The sequence below is a fragment of the Zonotrichia albicollis genome, chromosome 1 (genome assembly GCF_047830755.1).
Source record: "Zonotrichia albicollis isolate bZonAlb1 chromosome 1, bZonAlb1.hap1, whole genome shotgun sequence".
Taxonomy (NCBI): domain Eukaryota; kingdom Metazoa; phylum Chordata; class Aves; order Passeriformes; family Passerellidae; genus Zonotrichia; species Zonotrichia albicollis.
The window spans coordinates 45,843,454-45,860,804 of record NC_133819.1 but is presented as its reverse complement, the minus strand read 5'-3'; the positions used below and the strand labels follow the sequence as shown (position 1 = coordinate 45,860,804).

The following is a 17,351-nucleotide window of genomic DNA, read 5'->3' as shown; positions in this document are numbered from 1 at the left end:
GCTAGCTGCGCGCCCCCCCGGAAGCGCGCGCGGCGGCGGTGGCGGCCATGAGCAAGAGGAATCAGGTGTCCTACGTGCGGCCGGCCGAGCCCGCCTTCCTCAGCCGCTTCAAGCGGCAGGTCGGGTATCGGGAAGGCCCCACGGTGGACACCAAGGTAACGCCCTGGCCCGCGGGTGGGAGGCGGCAGCGCCCGCTTCCCGAGCCTTGGTGCCCGCCCATCCCCGCCCGCTCGCGTTGTGGGCCGTGGGGAAGCAGCCTTTGTAATGCAAGGGGGAGCTGTAGTTACTCGCTGAAACGGACTGAAATCCTATGTGTAACTTGGTTTTGCTTTGTCTTGGAGGATCAAGACAACTGCAAGGCTGCTGAGGCGGCCTTGTGGAGCCGCTTCAACCTCTCCGTGCCCGAGGGGGCTGTGGGGGCACGGGGAGAGCAGCGGTGATGTCCGGGCTTGAACTGGACTTTAAAAAGCCCCGGGCGGTGGAGGAAGGGGGCGGTGTGGAAAAAAATGTTCTAAAGGTGCGATAAAAAAATTATTCTAAAGGAGTTAACGCGAGTTCGAACTGGAAGAGGAGAAATTTAGCTTCGATACATAGAAAAAATTCTTAGAGGGTGATGAGACAGGCTGCATTGGGGATGCCCCGTCTCTGGAACTGTTCAAGGCCAGGTTGGATGGGACGCGCAGCAGCCTGGCCTAGTGGGAGGTGCCCTATCCACGGCGAGGGGGCTGGAACTGGGTGATCTTTAAGGTCCCTCCCTTAAAGAACCTAAAACATCTTGCTGTGGGTCCGTGGTCGCGAACTGTGTTGTGATGGCTGGAAAGGCAGGGAGTTAAAGGGCAGCCTTTCCTGAGGCACAGTTTTTTTCTGCTTCCAATGTGATTTTGCATGTGTTTCCCTCTAAATAGGATCTTACAGGATACCTTAAGAAATTAATGTCTCGTTTTTGTATATATATACACATATTCAGTAGATTACAGTAATAGTATCTATACTTTTCCTTACAATATAAAGTTTTCAGGTCCTCTAATATTGCCAAACTACAGGTTGCTGCACTGAGGTTTGCATGCCAGAAGGTTTATTTAAAAAAAAAACCAAAAATTGCCAAATTGATTCTTCTGTCCCAGTGCACAAGTTTGAGAGAGCAGAAACAGGAGTATGATCTTCCTTGTGTCAGTGCTGCTTACAGTGATTTGTTTAGCCAGGTTTAATAACCCAGCCACCATGGACCCACATTTCCCTTTGTGCTGCTTTGAGTACAGCATAGAAGGTTCAAGTTTGGAGCCTTGCATTTAAAGCTTTTCTTAGTGTTGCATAGCAGACAGTGCTGCACAGTCAAGATGGCAAAGAAAAGGAATTAATTTCTTGCTTTCCAAGTTCCTTCTGGTCTCTAATTGAAGAAGCCCATACTCTCATGCTAATGTTTTTAATAGGAAGCCGTGTCTCAGTGATAGGATTGGAGTGTCCTTTGGATAGTGTGAATTGGGAGGGCCTGGCACTGGCAGCTTTGCCAAGTCTCTTCAATAACCTTTCTGCAAAAGTGAAACCAAGGCCCACAGCTGGAGTGATGATCAGGATGGCTTTTATTTCTCTCTTGTCCAGAGAGAGCAGCTTCCACTTGCCGATGATGACAGTGACAACGGCAGTGACAAGGAAGATGAGCAGCCTCAAGTGGTGACACTGAAAAAAGGGGACTTGACTGCAGAAGAAGCAATGAAAATTAAACAGCAAATCAAAGAGGCCTTAAAGTCAAAAGAATCAGGTGAATTTCAAACTACTAATTTCTTGCTTTGTGTAGTCAAAGAGATAACCCACAAAAGCGGGTCTGATACTTGCTCAGTTTTTTACTGTTTAATACTACCTTTGATTATTTCTGAATTTTTCATCTAAATAATTTGCACTTCTGGTTCCTGATCTCAGGTCATTAAGTACATATTCAGGCTGTCTGGCTTTTTATAATGATGTAGTTCTGTGCTTCTTGATTGTGGACTGTCCTCCCTCTAAATACTTCCTTTAAATTAACTCTAATTGTGTTTTTGTAAATTAACTTTTCTGTTGTATTATTCCAGTGCACAGTCTTTTGACATCATCTGTGATCATTTTTTAACTCATTGACTAGTTCAGCTGAATTTGACAGTGGAGTGGATGTTTAGAAGGTAATTGTATGAGTTCATGAAAGAGGGTGTCAGGGTAGAGGGTTTCAGGTCTGTGGAAAGAATTCCAGATGTGTGGCTTGGGAACATGTTCACTTACCTGATTGGTCCATGTCATTACTTGCTTAAAATCAACCCCGGTACGTGTTGTGACTTGCAAATACATTAAGCAAGATAAATAGATGATATACAATAGTGTCAAAAACCAGCAAGGTCCAGGAAAAAAATGTTTTTCTGTGTCCTGGTTTAGGGCAAATTTGGGAGAAGACCTCCAAAAGGGGGCCCCCCCAAAAAGCAAACTCACACGGCCCCTTCCCCCAACTCGTTTGGGAAAAATTTCCTTGGACAGAAGTGGAGAAAACCTGTTTATTTAACAGGCAAATCACTCCTCAGCACAAAAAATGAACAATACCAGATGACAAAAATTCATTCATTGCTCTGAAGTGATTGCAAATTCAGGAAGTCTCTCCTGGGGTGGTCGCTCTGTTACAATCTCTCCGGCACTGGGAATGGCCGCTGCCCAGAGAAGGCCCCAGTGGCCACAAAGTGCAAGCTCTTGGTGCTTCCCCGGGTCCCAGTCCACAGTAGGTTTGAACAGTTCCAAGAAAAGGGAAAGAAAAGACAGTTCAGGGAAAACTTCCCTGCCTCAGCTAGCTAAACTAACTAAAAAGCAAAGGAGGGCCCTGCTCTGCTCTCTCTGTGCCCAGATGAAACAATCCAGCACAGCATGTAGAGGAGCAGTGCAGTTTCTGATAACAAACTCCATGCTTCTTCTTCTCCCTGCCTTTACTCTCAGACCCAGTCTTGAAGGCACAGAATATAATATCCAGCATAAACAGAGCCGAGGATTGGGGATGCAAACATCATAAAGTCACCCTAGGACACTCTGCCACAAAGAATTACACAAATGGAAAGATGGAAGTGGTGTGAGAGGGGCTGCTGCAGTTTTACAATAGGGATGAGAAACTACATTTGATGGATACAGTTATGTTAAGAATTTCTCTCAGTATTCATCATTCAGGTATGATTGACATAAGTGCTTTGAGTGTCCAGAAGCTTTAATCATCACACAGGGTGTGATGAAATGGAGCTTTATCTTTTGCTGACAGAAGACCTGACAAATTGAATGTAGCCACTGTTGTCTCTAGTGGAAATGTCTTGACAATTAAGAATATGGGAACTGGAACTCCACAAGTATGAAATAGAAAGGTGAATCATAGAAACTGGACATCTTCTGTGGTTAGCCATTATGGCTATTTACAAAAGCTGCCAATTGAATTTAGAGCACACTGTGAGGCCTAGCACATAGCTGTCAATATGAGGACTTAGCTTCTCTCTTTGTCTGCCATTTAAATATGAAAATTCAGATTCATGCTGTCTCTGTAGATGTATGTGTTACAATTCAAATGGTATAAATGGAGAAGTCAGTAACAGAAGTGGGAGAAAATATGTTGAGAATCTTATATTTTTTGAAAAGGAGATTGATGAGAAATCTTAATTTTTAATAACGTAGGTTAGCTTGAAACGAAATAAAGCATATCCTATTTTCTGCAGGTAGATCTGTATTTGTTAGGTCTAAACAGGTGTATGACTTGAACTCCTCTGAGAATATATGCTCAGCTTTGGGCTTACTTCCTGGTGTCTTGTTATTGAAGTGCAATGCTTATAGATGCTTGGTGTTGCAGTTTTTAAAGTCATCACAAAATTTCTTTTCACCCTCCTAGTATTGGGAGAAGTTTCAACTTATTGGAAAGAAATATCATGGTTCTTTCTGAACATTGGCTTCCTTTTCATATAAGCAACTTGAACTTTGAGTGATCACAGTAGGAGGAAAAATGATTTTGTAAGGCTGGGCAAAAAGAAGTAGTTGTCCATGAGAATCTATTGAGGTGGAGTCCATGCTGTGAAAAAAGTCCAAAAGAGCTACCAAGCTGAATACACAGTGTGAAATGGAAGTGTATTTGAATAGAGTGACTGAACTTACTTGGTGGAAAAAGACATTCCTAAGACATAATTGTAAGTAGTGAGGATGGCAGTTTTGAGTTCCTGTAGGACTTTGTCACCTCTGCTTATTACCCCTTCAGTAATAGCTTGCATTTGGAGGAAAAAATCCACAGAAGTAGGTAGCAAGAGTGTTGGGGACTGCTGCCCTCTGTTCTGCATCATTGTGTTACTGTTCATTCATCTTTGCAGTTCATATGAGGTCTGCGTGTTCCTTTCCTTTATACGGCTCACAGGAATAAACAGGGTAAGCACTGTGCACTCTGCTGTGTTCCTCTGCTATGGAGAGAACCCAGGGTGGAATTTCCAATGAAGGGAGGTGAGTGGGATTATGCCAGAACTTGCTGGAGGCTTTTTTGCATTTTGGGCCATTTTTGCACTGTCAGTCTGACCTCTAGATTTAAATTTTGATTTCTAGTCTAAGACGGGTGTTTAGATAGCTGTTCACTTCCAGCTTAATAAAGAGAGTTTTGAGTAACATGAGAGTTTCTTTTATTTTTTTGGCTCTCAATTCTGAAAATGGGAAGTATAAAGAAAGTTTGGTGCTGCATGACTTGGTTACATTTCATGATACTTTGATTTTAATCCCAGAGTTGAAAGTCAAATTAATTTAATAGTTACTAGACCTTATTATATAGTCCCAAATCAGATCGTTAGTGAAATTACATGAAGCTAAAAAGTTAATAGGAAAGTAAATTTCCCAACTGAGAATGTGCCTTTCCAGCATGCATCAACGCTGAGGCACTTGGATAGATCCTTAGAAATGTGCTACTATCTATCTGTTGTGGATACAGACAGTTTTGCAGAACTTGGGAAGCACTCAGTTTTGATGTTCTGCCATCTTTTCTCTTATATTGTAGTGATTGTCTTCATTTAAAGGACCTTGTCTTCAGGATTAGGATTGTGATATTACTCCAGAATATGTCATTTACATACTTTCTCCTTTGTTTTCTTCTATAACCATTTTGACATGGCTACAGCTTTTGTTCGTTTTGGTTTTGTTTATTTTTAATTTTAGACATCAGATGTTGCTATGACTTGATTTTCTTTTATAGATGAGTAACATTTTTGCATTCATTTAGTAAAACCAGCTGATTAATGTCCTAGCTGCACTTAGTTGCATTCCTAAGGCAGAGCAAATCCTAGCTTTTCTGTTGGCTTTTGCAAGTAGAGTCACAGGGATCTTTTTTATTTAGGACCAAACCTTTCTTATATGAGAAAAAACCATTCTATATTGATATATTTTTCTCCATGTATCAAAGACTCAGAGGCTTTTTAAAAAAAAGTAGTTTGTGTATTAGCAGTGATTTTGCTTAATGTTTCATGCATCATTTTCAAAATTGTCACTGTTGGTTCAGAGACAAAGAAAAATGGTCTTATGAAAAATTAAATTTGCACAAAAGAAAATACATGAATTACTGCAAGATAGTTTATCTCAGCATTCATTACAATCTATAAAATAGATTTTTTTTCTACTGCTTTTCTACTTCATATGGCCTCTGGGACACTCTGACATGCAGATGACCAAATTTGGCAAAAGGTGTCCGTTCTTGTTCAAAGCCTTAGAATATTTTTCTTGTTTCATTCTATGTGCTGGGTTCTGGGGAAGGACAGTAGAGGGAAGAGGCAAGGAGAATACAGTCCCTGCTGTCCTGGCTATTGGAGCCCTTCCTGAACAAGCGCTGGCTCTTCTGATTTAAGCAGCTGATGTATCAGATACATCTCACAGAGGTAATGCTGCTCTGTGAAATATGAAATATTTCACATATGTGAAATAGCAGGAACCTAAATCAAAGCTAACTTTGCAGTATTTAAGTAAAGAAAATTTCCCCACGTGTTCTCATAAACAATTGAAACTGACTATGGAGCAAGAGTGACCTTCTTATCTTCAAACCACAAGTGTGCTGAATTCCTGGAGTAAATGCTTCCAAAGGCATGGATAGAGAATGGATGGCCAGAAAGCATTGGAAGGAGCATCTGAAATGGCTGACCTGAACTTCTAACCTTAGAAACCATTAAGAAATTTGCCAGGTTATTGTAATTTTTTTCTTAACGTCCTATCTTTGAATAGACCTATATGGATTCCACTGTTCCTCCTGTTGCTCCTGACAGTTTAGTGGCACTTGTGTTTCCTGTTGTTGCCTCATTGACATATGTGGACAGAAACTGCTGAAAAGTGTTGCTGCTAACTACACAAATGACTACTAAATAAAAATCCTCTAAACTGAAGATCAGTATTTCTTTTTCAGGCTCTCATTTCTACTTGTATTTTAATATATACCTTGAAATAATTAGAAAAGAAGAAATTTCTGATTTTGTGGTTTCTTAAATTGATGTCACCTGTGAAGTAAGTTTTCAGCTCAACATCTAACTGTGCTCATGTTGGTCAACCAGTGGTTTGTGATCCAGGTAAAAAGCAAGAATGACTAAGAACAGTGGGAATTTGAACTGCTAGTGTAGTTTTTGACTCATTTTTGAGAAGTGGATTTTATTATTTCTCCTGTAGTGTTTTTATGTATTTTACTTCATGTGTTTCAGTGTGCTTACCAGAAATCCTGCTTTCCATAATTCATAATACTAACAGAGTATTTTACTGGGACTCTGTTTTGAAAACTACCAACACTGGGATTGTTTCTTTAGCCTTTTTTTTTTTGCATTGCTTAATACAAGTCAGTTTTTTGTAGGTCTTTGATGAAAACAAAAAAGATAGCTGACACATAAGAACCAGGTGAAATTACAAAGGATAAAGTGAAGTCATTTTACCAGCTGAAAAAGGCAATCTTAACACATCAACACAAATTCCTTGAACTGCCTCATCAATTTTTTTCAAAAAGCATAGTCTGTCCTCACTCTCTCCACATGTAGGCTAGGCCTACTGTGTTTCCTTATCTGCTTCATTCTTTGTCAAGCACTGCCAGCACACACTGCTCTCTGAAGCTGGCCTGGGCTTCCTGCTGAAAGGAATGTCCTTGAGCATATAATGAAATTTTGACAGTGTTTAACCAGGCCAAGAGCTAAAATAATTTCCTTTGATACAGAATGACCTGCGAATAGTATTGTAGCCCTGGAGGTCAGAGCTGAGCCAGTTGCCATTTTGGTGGAGATTTTGAGCTTTGCTGTTTGTGCCCTTAGCTTATTATATGTTGAAATTCATATTGCAAAGATACTTATCAGTTTCTCCATCTGGTTGGCAAAATGAAGTTATTTTGTGTAGTTCACAGTGTGGGTAGCAGGGCAGTTGTGAGTCAAATTAAAGTTTCTGTCCTCTCTTTTTCCATGGATTACAACTACATAGCTGATTTTCTGTTTTCTTTTATGGATGCTTTTAACTATATTTTTAGGGGTTAGGTTTTCAAATTTACCTAAGAATTTAAGAAAATGTAGTAATCTGTTTGTTAAAGAATATCCAATGGGGTTTGATTTTTTTGCTCCTCATGCTTGTCCAGTAGCTGGTTGTGTCATTTCCACAGCAGTATGGAGCCTGTAAACAGCACAATAGACAGTTGTGTCTGCACAGAAGGGAAGTTCTCCTTATAGATAGTTTTTTTTTTTCAGATTTTGGCTTAGATTGTTCCTCAGATCTTGTTTAAATTAAAAGATCTCTATTTACAAATAAACACTGTAGTTATGCAACAATTAGTAAGGGGAATCATTTGCTATTAAACTTCATAGCCTAAAAATGGAGGCCTAACTTCTGAGAAAAAGGATGCATAGTGTATTCTGATTCATTAGGTGTGATATCCTTTCAGGAGTTCTATTTCCCTCCCAAAATTTACTGTAGGCACTTCCTGAACTTTTGTATCACGGGTACAGCATCAAAACACTTAAGCTCTCTGTGCAGAGTTCACAGTGGATCCATTGAGAACTCTGCTTTTCATATCTACAGTTTTTCATATCTACAGTTATTGCTGCTAATTCCTTGTAACTGTAATGGTTTTCTAATGTGCCAAGAATGAAGTATTTTTCCCCAAACCTGGTTAGTTATTTTCTGCATAGTAGTATTTTCTCATAAACTAGTGTAGAATAATAGAATCAAGGAAATGTTTGGTTTGGAAAAGACATCTAGGATCCATGGAGCCCCACTTATTAACCTTGCACTACTTTGTTGCCACTAAACCATGTCCCCAAGTGTGACAAGTTCTTTGAACACTGCATGGATGGTGTTTCCACTACTTGCCTGGACAACTTGTTCTTGTGCCTGACCACTCTCACAGTGAAAAGATTTTTCTTGGTATGCTATCTAAACTTCCCCATGTGGCCATTTCTTGTCCTATTGCTTGTTACTTGGGAGAAGAGACTGATTCCTACCTCACTACAGCCTCCTTTCAGGCAGTTGCAGAGAGAGATGGGGCCTCCCAGGGCTCCTTTTCTCCAGGCTGGACAACCCCATGTCCCTCAGGACTTGTGCTCCAGCTCACCGCCATATGCACCTTTTGGAAGGATGCATTCCGTAGAAGCCATTGACAGAATTGCCTCGTTTTTCAAGCTAGCTTTCTTCTTTAAGAGGATCTCTGAAACTTAGGGCATTCTAAGTCAATGTCTTCATTTGTACCACACAACCCTTAAGGTACCAGATTTATTAGTTGTACTGTTTTGAGAATGCACTGAGGAGAGTCTCAGCCAGTGCTGTGTAGATAACACTGAAATGTTAAGTATTCTGCCGTAGTGCTGGTATACCGAGGAAAGAATTTGTGCTAAAGAGAAAAGTTATTTATTGGTTTTAATTAAACAGCACATAATCTTGTCAAACACATTTCTGTTGAGTAATGAATTTCACAAAAGTAATTTAGGAAAAATATCTTGCACAGAACCTACGGCTCCTTAACATTCTGTCACATATACATTATAAAAATTGCAAACTACTGCAGCATCAACCTTAGTGTCTGATTCACAACTTTACATTACACTTTATCTTCCAGAAATACTGCCCTGATGCTGTTACTTATGCAGTAGCTTTCCCATTCTGCCTGATAATCATGGAAGGGACTTCTCCTGTTTTCAGGATTGTTGTCTGCTCCTCTGCATGCACTAGAGCAAAATTGGTCAGTTGGAATAATTGGGTGATGTTGCAGATACAAAGAAACCCTGAAACTTTCATCCATTATGATAAAAAAGGGGACCTTTATTGCCACGTGATCTTTTCAGCTGTCTCAACAGGACAGAATATATTAGGGAAAAAAGTTTTTCTTGTATATGTGCCATTTTGTTATTTAAAGAGATGCCATAATTCTGAAATAAATGCATTTGTTGTCATAAATTTTACAAATACTGAAGCAGAGTGAGAGGATCCTATGAAGTTGTCCTCTGCATTTTGGTAAGTGGATGTGAATGGAATGTGAGGGAAAAGCTCTCATTCTGCTCACAGAACTGCTCACAATCTTTTCTAAGTTAGAGCTCTGGTTAGTGAAACCCATTTCCAATAGGAACTGCAGGAGGATTTTCTTCAAGGGCTTGCTGACATGAAGCAGGTGTGTGTACATGAAGGCCATTCATTGATACAGAGTTTTTGGCCAAAAGTATATTTTCATGATTGTTGTATTCTCTCAGAGGCCTTACTGATTTTGGTTCAAGGTCTGTATGTGTTTGTGAACATATGCAGATGTGTTCTGACTCTACTCTCTTTATTACAGATGATGAACCAGAACCTGCTGATGGAAAAATTATGTTCAGGAAACCAGCCAAACGTTCATCAGAGAAGTGTTTAGACTTCAATGTAAGCTCAAGTAAGAAGATGAAAGAAGCAAAGAAAACCAAGGGGGAAGCAACTACTTCTCAGAATACAGCTAAGCAAGTGAAAAACAGCAGTCTTCTGTCATTTGATGATGAGGAAAATGATGATTAGGGTTGTATTTTTTTATGCTTAACTTGCCTGTCTAGAGACCTGGATAATATTGAGGGCTTTCATAGGAATAGAAAAGCATGGTGTCTGAGTCTTCTCTTACTTTGCTATAGTCCAACTAGAGAAGTAATGTATAAAATTAGCATGAGCTAAGTCTTTGCAGTTAGTTAGAACTGTATGTCATGTCTTAATTTTAAAGGAGAATTTTACCATGTACGTAAAAACTATTTGAGGTCACAAATGAGTAGCAAATTATGCCTGTATATATTTACCTTACAAATTTTCAGTCAATTTTAAAATGCCCTCCATTGCTAAAATGTATTTCATCTATATTGAATAGCCTTAGTTGACAGTTATGTTTTCTACCTGTTATTATTGACATTCAAAAGAGAGACACTTCATTGATGTTAAACAGAGACTGAAGTTTTCTGTCTCACAGCTTAACAAAAGTTTGCACAACCTTTGCATTTGTGATTTGCAAGATTGCTCTTGCAGAGCCTTGTAGTAAATGAGGCTGCATTTGCTAAATTCGTGTAGTCTTGATCCTGTCATTGGTGAATGCAGTCTAAGAAACATCAAATTCATTTGAATTGGTTGTAATAGCAAGGTATAAAGATTTTGATTCTAGTTGATGTTATCAACTAATGCAAAAGAAGCCTGTGCACTTTGGTTTTGACCCTGATGGGCTCAGTGGTTTGATGGTGTTTTGGGTTTTTTTTTAAAGTATATTTGTTCCAGTTAACTACTTAGATGTTCATAATTATTTGGGATCTCAGACAGCTTGTTTAAAAACTACATTTCATCTTTAAGCTGTGGAAAAGCATTAATTTAGTATTCTTCAAGTAGGGGGGAAGTTGTAAACAGGGAATTTAAGCCAAGAAACACTATAGCTGTGTGTATCTTGGTTTAAGACAATTCCTGGGGCAGACACTCCAAAATGAGTTACTGCCCCTTTTAGCTTTAACTGCTTCCCTTTCACTGGTGAGCAGAGATGAAAGCAAGTACATATAAGTGAAAAAATAAAAGTTTACTAAAAAGTGAAACAGCAACAGGCAGGATAACAGTAATCATCACTAGATACAAAGCTGCTGAATCCCATGGACTGCTTGGGAACAAAGAAGACAAGATGGCAGAGAAACCCCTCCCCAAAAATGTTGGCCTCCATAGAAGACCACATGGTGCAGGGGACAAAGACAATCTTGTGGAGAAGCCCCTTCTCCTAACCATGTGTTGGAGAGAGAACAAAGGGGAAAAAACCCACAACAGCATCTGTGATTATGGAAGTCCCTCTTCTCCAAACAACAACCAATGAGGAACAAGGACAAAACCAAAAGAAACCTGGACTCCAAAACCAGTCAAATGCTGCTGATCTCTTTGCTCCACATCACCGGACAAGGTCTCTCTCCTGGCAGCAGAGCAGCTCCATCAACAGTGGCAGCTGGCACTGGTCAGTGGCTGGAACTCCTGGGGGGACTTGGCCTCCTCCTCAGCAGAAGATGACAGGCACAGGCCTGGGGCAGCCCGGGCTCCACACCCTGCTGCCCCTGAGCGCTGCCGGGGGGCTGGAGTGACCCTATGGAACAGGGGCTGTTCTGGTTTTCCTGCTGTGGTGCCATGGCTGGCCAGCCCAGGTGACAGCAATGAAAAAGGAAGGAAAATGGTCACAAGAGAAAGAGAAAGTCCTCCCTGGCCCAGCCACCAAAACAAAGGGGAGCTTCTGCCTTGTGCTGCCTCAGCTTCTCAGTAACTAGGGGGAATGAAAGAGAGGGCTGTGTGAGTGTTGTCTCATTTTAAAGGGATCCTGGCATCTTCTGCTTCCATGAACCCGTGGCAAGACCCTCTGGTTCTGCTTCTGACCCCCCGGTCTTAAAGGGAGAGTAAAAATCTTGGGCAGAGGTGGGTAGGAAGAGTCCATTTCAGCATTTTTCTGTAACAGAACAGAATTGACCCTGAGAGCTGATGGGATTTTGGAGAACAAGATGGTAGGAATGTCACTTGTGACTTTGAAATTATTTGTATGTATGGTGTGTTCTGTAACCATATGAAGTCAGGTCTGCTGTGTGTGTGACAGGACATTTGAAATTATTTGGCCTGTAAAGCTTCATCGAGGAGCATATTTCAAGTTGCTGTGTGAAACAGCTGGTTTTAGTTTCATCTGGTAGTAAACAATAAATTATGTTTTAAGTGGTCCAAAGATATTTTAATAAAAATGTCAGGACATGAAATGAGATTTTTTTTGGCCTCTTGATATTGGAGCCTCCTGTACCTGCTGCCTGTCTCCCTACACACCAGCTTCCTGCTGCATAACATCAGATGCAAGTCTGCACACTCTTTTGCACTGTTTGTGTGAGTACATGTTACCCTGATTTTGAAAATGAATAGATCTGTTGTCCTTTCAGAAAATCGAAACCAGACCTATAAATGGATATTAAAGTCTTGTTGCACTGGTTTCATATTAGAATTGTGAGAGGTGCTGTGTACAACCTGATTATTCCCATGAGGACGTGCCACATTTGTAAATACATAATTTGTCTGTATTCTCTACGTACAAAAGAAGAAATTTAAAGTACAGAACCAAAGGTTCCCAGGAATTGGTATTTCCATTTATTTTGTATACTTAAAACTTGTTTGAACCAATTTAAAATATATACCAATACATACATACACCCCCATAAGTAATCTTGTAGCATTCCAGTGTACAAAAGGAATATTTGGGCATACGTCAACAATGGAGTATATATGGAGTAAATACTCTGACTTGCTGAGACTTATCTGAAAGAATGAATTAACCACTGGCTGCTTACTTAAACTTTTCTGGTTCTGTTTGTCAGTACAGAAATATATTTGCATACATTTTTCTTGCACAACCTGGAAGCTCATAACTTGAGCTGTAAGGCAGTTTAGGAGACATGGCTATTCAGATAAATGCTTGCCAAGGACCAGAGGGCATTTGGTTTTACCTTAAAATTAGAAAATTCCTCACAAATATGCAGTTGATCTGGCTTGTTCAAAATAAGATTGAGATCTTGTTTGATTCTGGATTCTTGTTTAAATGCAATTTGTAATTGCTTTTAAACAAAAGTTCCCATTTTTAGTGAACGACTCTGGAGACTTAAGTTCAGTAAAGGGAGGGTTACCTTAAATATTGAGTGCAGTACTTTTACTTATTGAGTGTGGTACTTTTGGTTAATCATGTTTCTTGCTCTACAACCTCCATGACAGATGTCTGGAATGCAAATAAATGGATTGAGTTTACTTGGAAATAATAAAATGTGTTCAGGCAACACAGCAGGGGAAAGAAAGGTGGATACGGAAAACCCAGTTCCTTTCCTTCATTCCGACTGACTTGAAGTGCTCTGACCAGGAGGAGACCTTTGTATTCATGGTATTTCACTCCCAGTTCACCCAACAATAACTAATTGAATAGATTTATTAAGAGGTGTGAGTGATGCACAAAGACATTTTAATCAGGTAGTCATGTGAAAATTCAATGTTTTTACCATGACACACCAGGAAAATCACACACACTATCAACTCCCATGAAACCTGTGGTTAAAGAGAACAATTACTTGTTCATTTAGGAAAGAAATGTGAAACTCTTAAGCAATCGCCTGTTCGAATGGGCCATGGGAAAATAATAATCACAAGTTTCTTATAAAGGGGAAGCCAAAGCTAAGTACATGAAACATGAGGCTGGGACAGGAAAGGACAATTTTCCTGGGTTTTCTTTTGCTCTTGCTCTTACTTGCCCACATTCCCTGTCCTTTTCCCCTCCTGTAGTGGAAAATGTATATCCCTTTATTTTCTCATGGAGTTTGCCGAGTTAAATGTGAGAGCAGTGAAGGAGGAGCAAGGTGAGAGCAGCTGAAGATTCCAATACAGGAGCCTGTAGCCTGTTACCTCATATGTACTGAGGTACTTGTATGTACTCATATGTACTGAGGAATCTTGTACTGTTTCTATTAATAAAATACTTCAAATTTCCCAGTTCATTAAGACTAAAACATTTATTGATGGTATTAGCTGAGCAGTGAAGTGCAACAAATCTGGTGAACTGTAGTAGCATTGCAGCAGCAGATGCTTATAATGGAGGCATTTTATGCTGAAAAGGTACTTGGATGTCAGTAGGAGAGGTGAGATGCTCTGTCACCTTAATTTCTTTTGAAGAACCAGGATTTTTCTCTGAATGATAGGAATCAAGGTGAATCGTAAAGAATGCTGCATTCTTGATAAAATAAACAAGAAAATGCATGTGTGGGCAGGTGGGCCAGGAGTTTATACCATTGATAGTATTTCTGAAATAAAAGCAGATTTGTTGTACTGAAAAAGTTCATCTCATTGGGCTAAAGAGGAAGGGATGAGTCAGAATTATATTCTGATAGTTTTTTTTGTCCAGCATTTTTCCTAGAAATATCATTTGGAGGATCAAAAACTGTGTTTTACAGACACTGAGCACAAGAAGCCTGTATTTAGCAGTTTTAATTGCACATTTTAAAGTTTCATCACAGGACCTAATGTCCTTTTTTACAGTGCTTCAGTATATAATCCTGTTAGGAAGCTGCAGATTTAAAATGAAGCAGGAAGCAGCAATGTCATCGTTTCAGCTGATTGTTTCCCTTATGCTGTAGTGTATTAACTAAGTAATGCTTCACTTGGCTGTGCAGAGCCAACTGCCTTCTCAAGGACATCAGGCTTGCCTGCAGATGAGTCATTACCTTTTGTGCAGCACACAAGGTATGATGTGCAGCCTCAGCAAGTGCTTGTCCATTGAGGCTGGTTAATAACCTATAGGCCTGTCCTGTGGCAGGATGCCATAAATCAATCCTTTGTGCATTCAGCAAACAGAAGGGCTCGTGTATCAGCTGCCTCTTCAGTATCATCCCTTTATTCCCATTCCTAGAGCAAGGTGCCAATCTGCAAAGACATTTTTCATGTTGTAGACCTTCCCTTCTGCACCACTTCCTTGAGAGCATTTCACAGGCAGCAGTCACAAAGACAGCCATTAAAACCAGGGGAGACACACCATAGGGTTATATGTGACTGCAACCTCCTGTAGACTTCCTCAAGATATTGAGAACCTATAAAATCTCAGAGGCAGCCTCTGGGAAGTAATTTCCTCCTGGGGAAAATGAATGGGACCAGCCAGGAAAATGACACAAGATTGAATTTTACTGTTATTTACCTCACTGCTAGTGGATTTTCTGTTGAGGGTAAAGCAACAGCTGGTAAAGCAAGTCTTTCCCTCTTATCAGAAGTGGCTTTGGTGCCATTCCAATCCATATGGCAAAGGATTCCTTTTCCTTGACTCTGGTGGCAGTCCTCAGTGCCATGCCTGATTAGTTAAGGCCGTGGGCAAGTGGGAGCTACCTTGTAAGAGGCAGAAGTTATTAGAGGAAGGTGTTGTCAAGCCTCTGTAGGATAACGGTGATCACTGCACACTTTTAGTTTTGATATCATGAAAGAGTTGTTCCCTTAGGGACAGCACACTAACAACGAACTTTAAAAGGGCAGATTATAAAACTATGAGGAAAATGGTTAACAGCAGGCTGAAGGGCAAAGAGAAGTACTTAAAAACCATAGAGATCTGCCTGGAGGCTATTTAAGAACATTGTATTAGAGGCACAGATGGTTTGTATACCTCTGAGCAAAAACAGCCTATGAGGAAGGATGAAACTCACAGGGTTACGTGGGAGAAAAGCGTGAGTATAGAAAGGCTGAAATGCATCCCTTAAAGATGACGACTGTGAATGACAGACGAGGGAGTGTTACCAGGAGAGTGGAGGGAGCTGGAAAGTCAGTGCCAAGGAAAAGACTGCAGCAGCTGCTGACTCTGGAGCCCCAGGATGAAACACCAAAAAAAGGTGAGTCTAATAAAGTCCAGACAACTCTGCCTCTGAAGACTGGGTTACTCCACATGAGACTTAACCAGAAAAAGCAGCGTACTGTTAATCTGAGTCAGCTTGCACAAGCCAAAATCTTATTAAAGCAGTCTACATTTTAATATGTTACTGGGCCAAAGTCACAGTTACTCTATGCTAGGACTTTATTTTGACCTTGTGTTTTATACAGTTCCAAAACCACTTTCAATCTTTGCTGAAGAAGGTAAGAGATTAAAAAAAATAAATTGAACAGTCCTAAAAACTCTGATTTTAGTAGAAGTAAAAACCCTACATGAAACCCTAGTAAAAAAAACTCAACCTGTTCTCACACAGCTTTGATCTGAGAGGGACTATCTGATAAGGATGAAGTGAGGTTTGCACAGCATTTTTACACCTATGTGTAATTGGGCAGATGTGGAATTTTATTGTCTTATATCAGAACAAGAACACACTGATTATAAATTAGGCAGGGAACATCTCAAGTATCACAAACCTGATGATGTGTGCAAAAAGAGTCCCTGTGAAATCAATGAAAGCTATTTTCTGGTTTAAAACCAAGGAAAGGCAGGGGAAGGTTAGAACAACTTATTTTTGCAATAAAACCTTCATGCACACAGTCTCACTGGAGCTGGAGCCCTGGCATCTAGGCTGTTTTATTCTGCCCTGTTAAATTGAAACAAACAATTCAGCTGCCTGAGTCCCTTCTTTTCTCCTCTGACAAGCCAACTGTCTTGAGAGAAGAGATTAGGCATTGTTCTGATGAGTGCTGCAGCAGCAGCAGCTTTATAATTTAAGGGCTACATAAAATTTATGGAGCACTGAGAAGAGCTTAAATCAATTTTATGATTTTCATAAATTATTTCAGGCAGATGAACTTTGTGCAAAAAGCCAGTGATGTTTGAGCTGTTTATCTAATGGACAACAACATTGAAAACAGGGATTTTCAAAGCACCTGTGGGAATTATGTATCTGAGTTTGATGGGAGTTAGAAGACTTGTTCCTCTGAGCTACTTAGTATTCCAATGTAAATTTTTTATATTTCCAAATTGCTTAAAATACTTGGTAAAAATTAAAACTAGAGGAGGGGTAAATTTACAGCAATTTTGACATTTCATTTAAATGCTGCATATGCTTATAAACAATGGATGGATAGCCTGTAATTCTACTTCAAGTGACAAACCAGTCCAGCACTTGTGGAGTTAAACCTTTTCTTAAAACAGTGTATTTTTGGGTTGTTGTTTAGGCCCCATTCACTGAGGAACCTTGTCCTGTCTTCTTCACACTGTATCTGCAAATTACTCCAGCTGCTAAAGAGCAGGATCTGCCTGTACAGCAGAAAGAGAAACTAGCTGGTTTCTTATAGCACATTTCAATATTATATAATAGGACAAATGTAATTCCATATGTTACAGAAATGAATAGAGACTGAACTTCCCTTCTGGACAAGTAACTAAAGAGCTGATAGGATGCAATTCCCATTTC

General features: G+C 40.0%; 1 protein-coding gene across 1 annotated transcript; it reads left to right on the top strand.

The window, feature by feature from the left end:
- Positions 1-20: 20 nt before the first annotated feature.
- Positions 21-12,220, top strand: KIAA1143 (KIAA1143 ortholog). The gene is made up of 3 exons (XM_005485840.4): positions 21-155; positions 1,600-1,759; positions 9,782-12,220. Exons 1-3 carry the CDS (start codon positions 48-50, stop codon positions 9,991-9,993), a joined length of 480 nt encoding a protein of 159 aa, XP_005485897.1. The 5' UTR covers positions 21-47; the 3' UTR covers positions 9,994-12,220.
- The last annotated feature ends 5,131 nt before the right edge of the window (positions 12,221-17,351 follow it).

Coding starts and splice junctions, on each gene's coding strand:
- KIAA1143 (XM_005485840.4), top strand. CDS start 48: ATGAGCAAGAGGAATCAGGTGTCCTACGTGCGGCCGGCCGAGCCCGCC. Junction 156..1,599: donor GCCCCACGGTGGACACCAAG/GTAACGCCCTGG, acceptor TCTCTTGTCCAG/AGAGAGCAGCTTCCACTTGC. Junction 1,760..9,781: donor CTTAAAGTCAAAAGAATCAG/GTGAATTTCAAA, acceptor TCTTTATTACAG/ATGATGAACCAGAACCTGCT.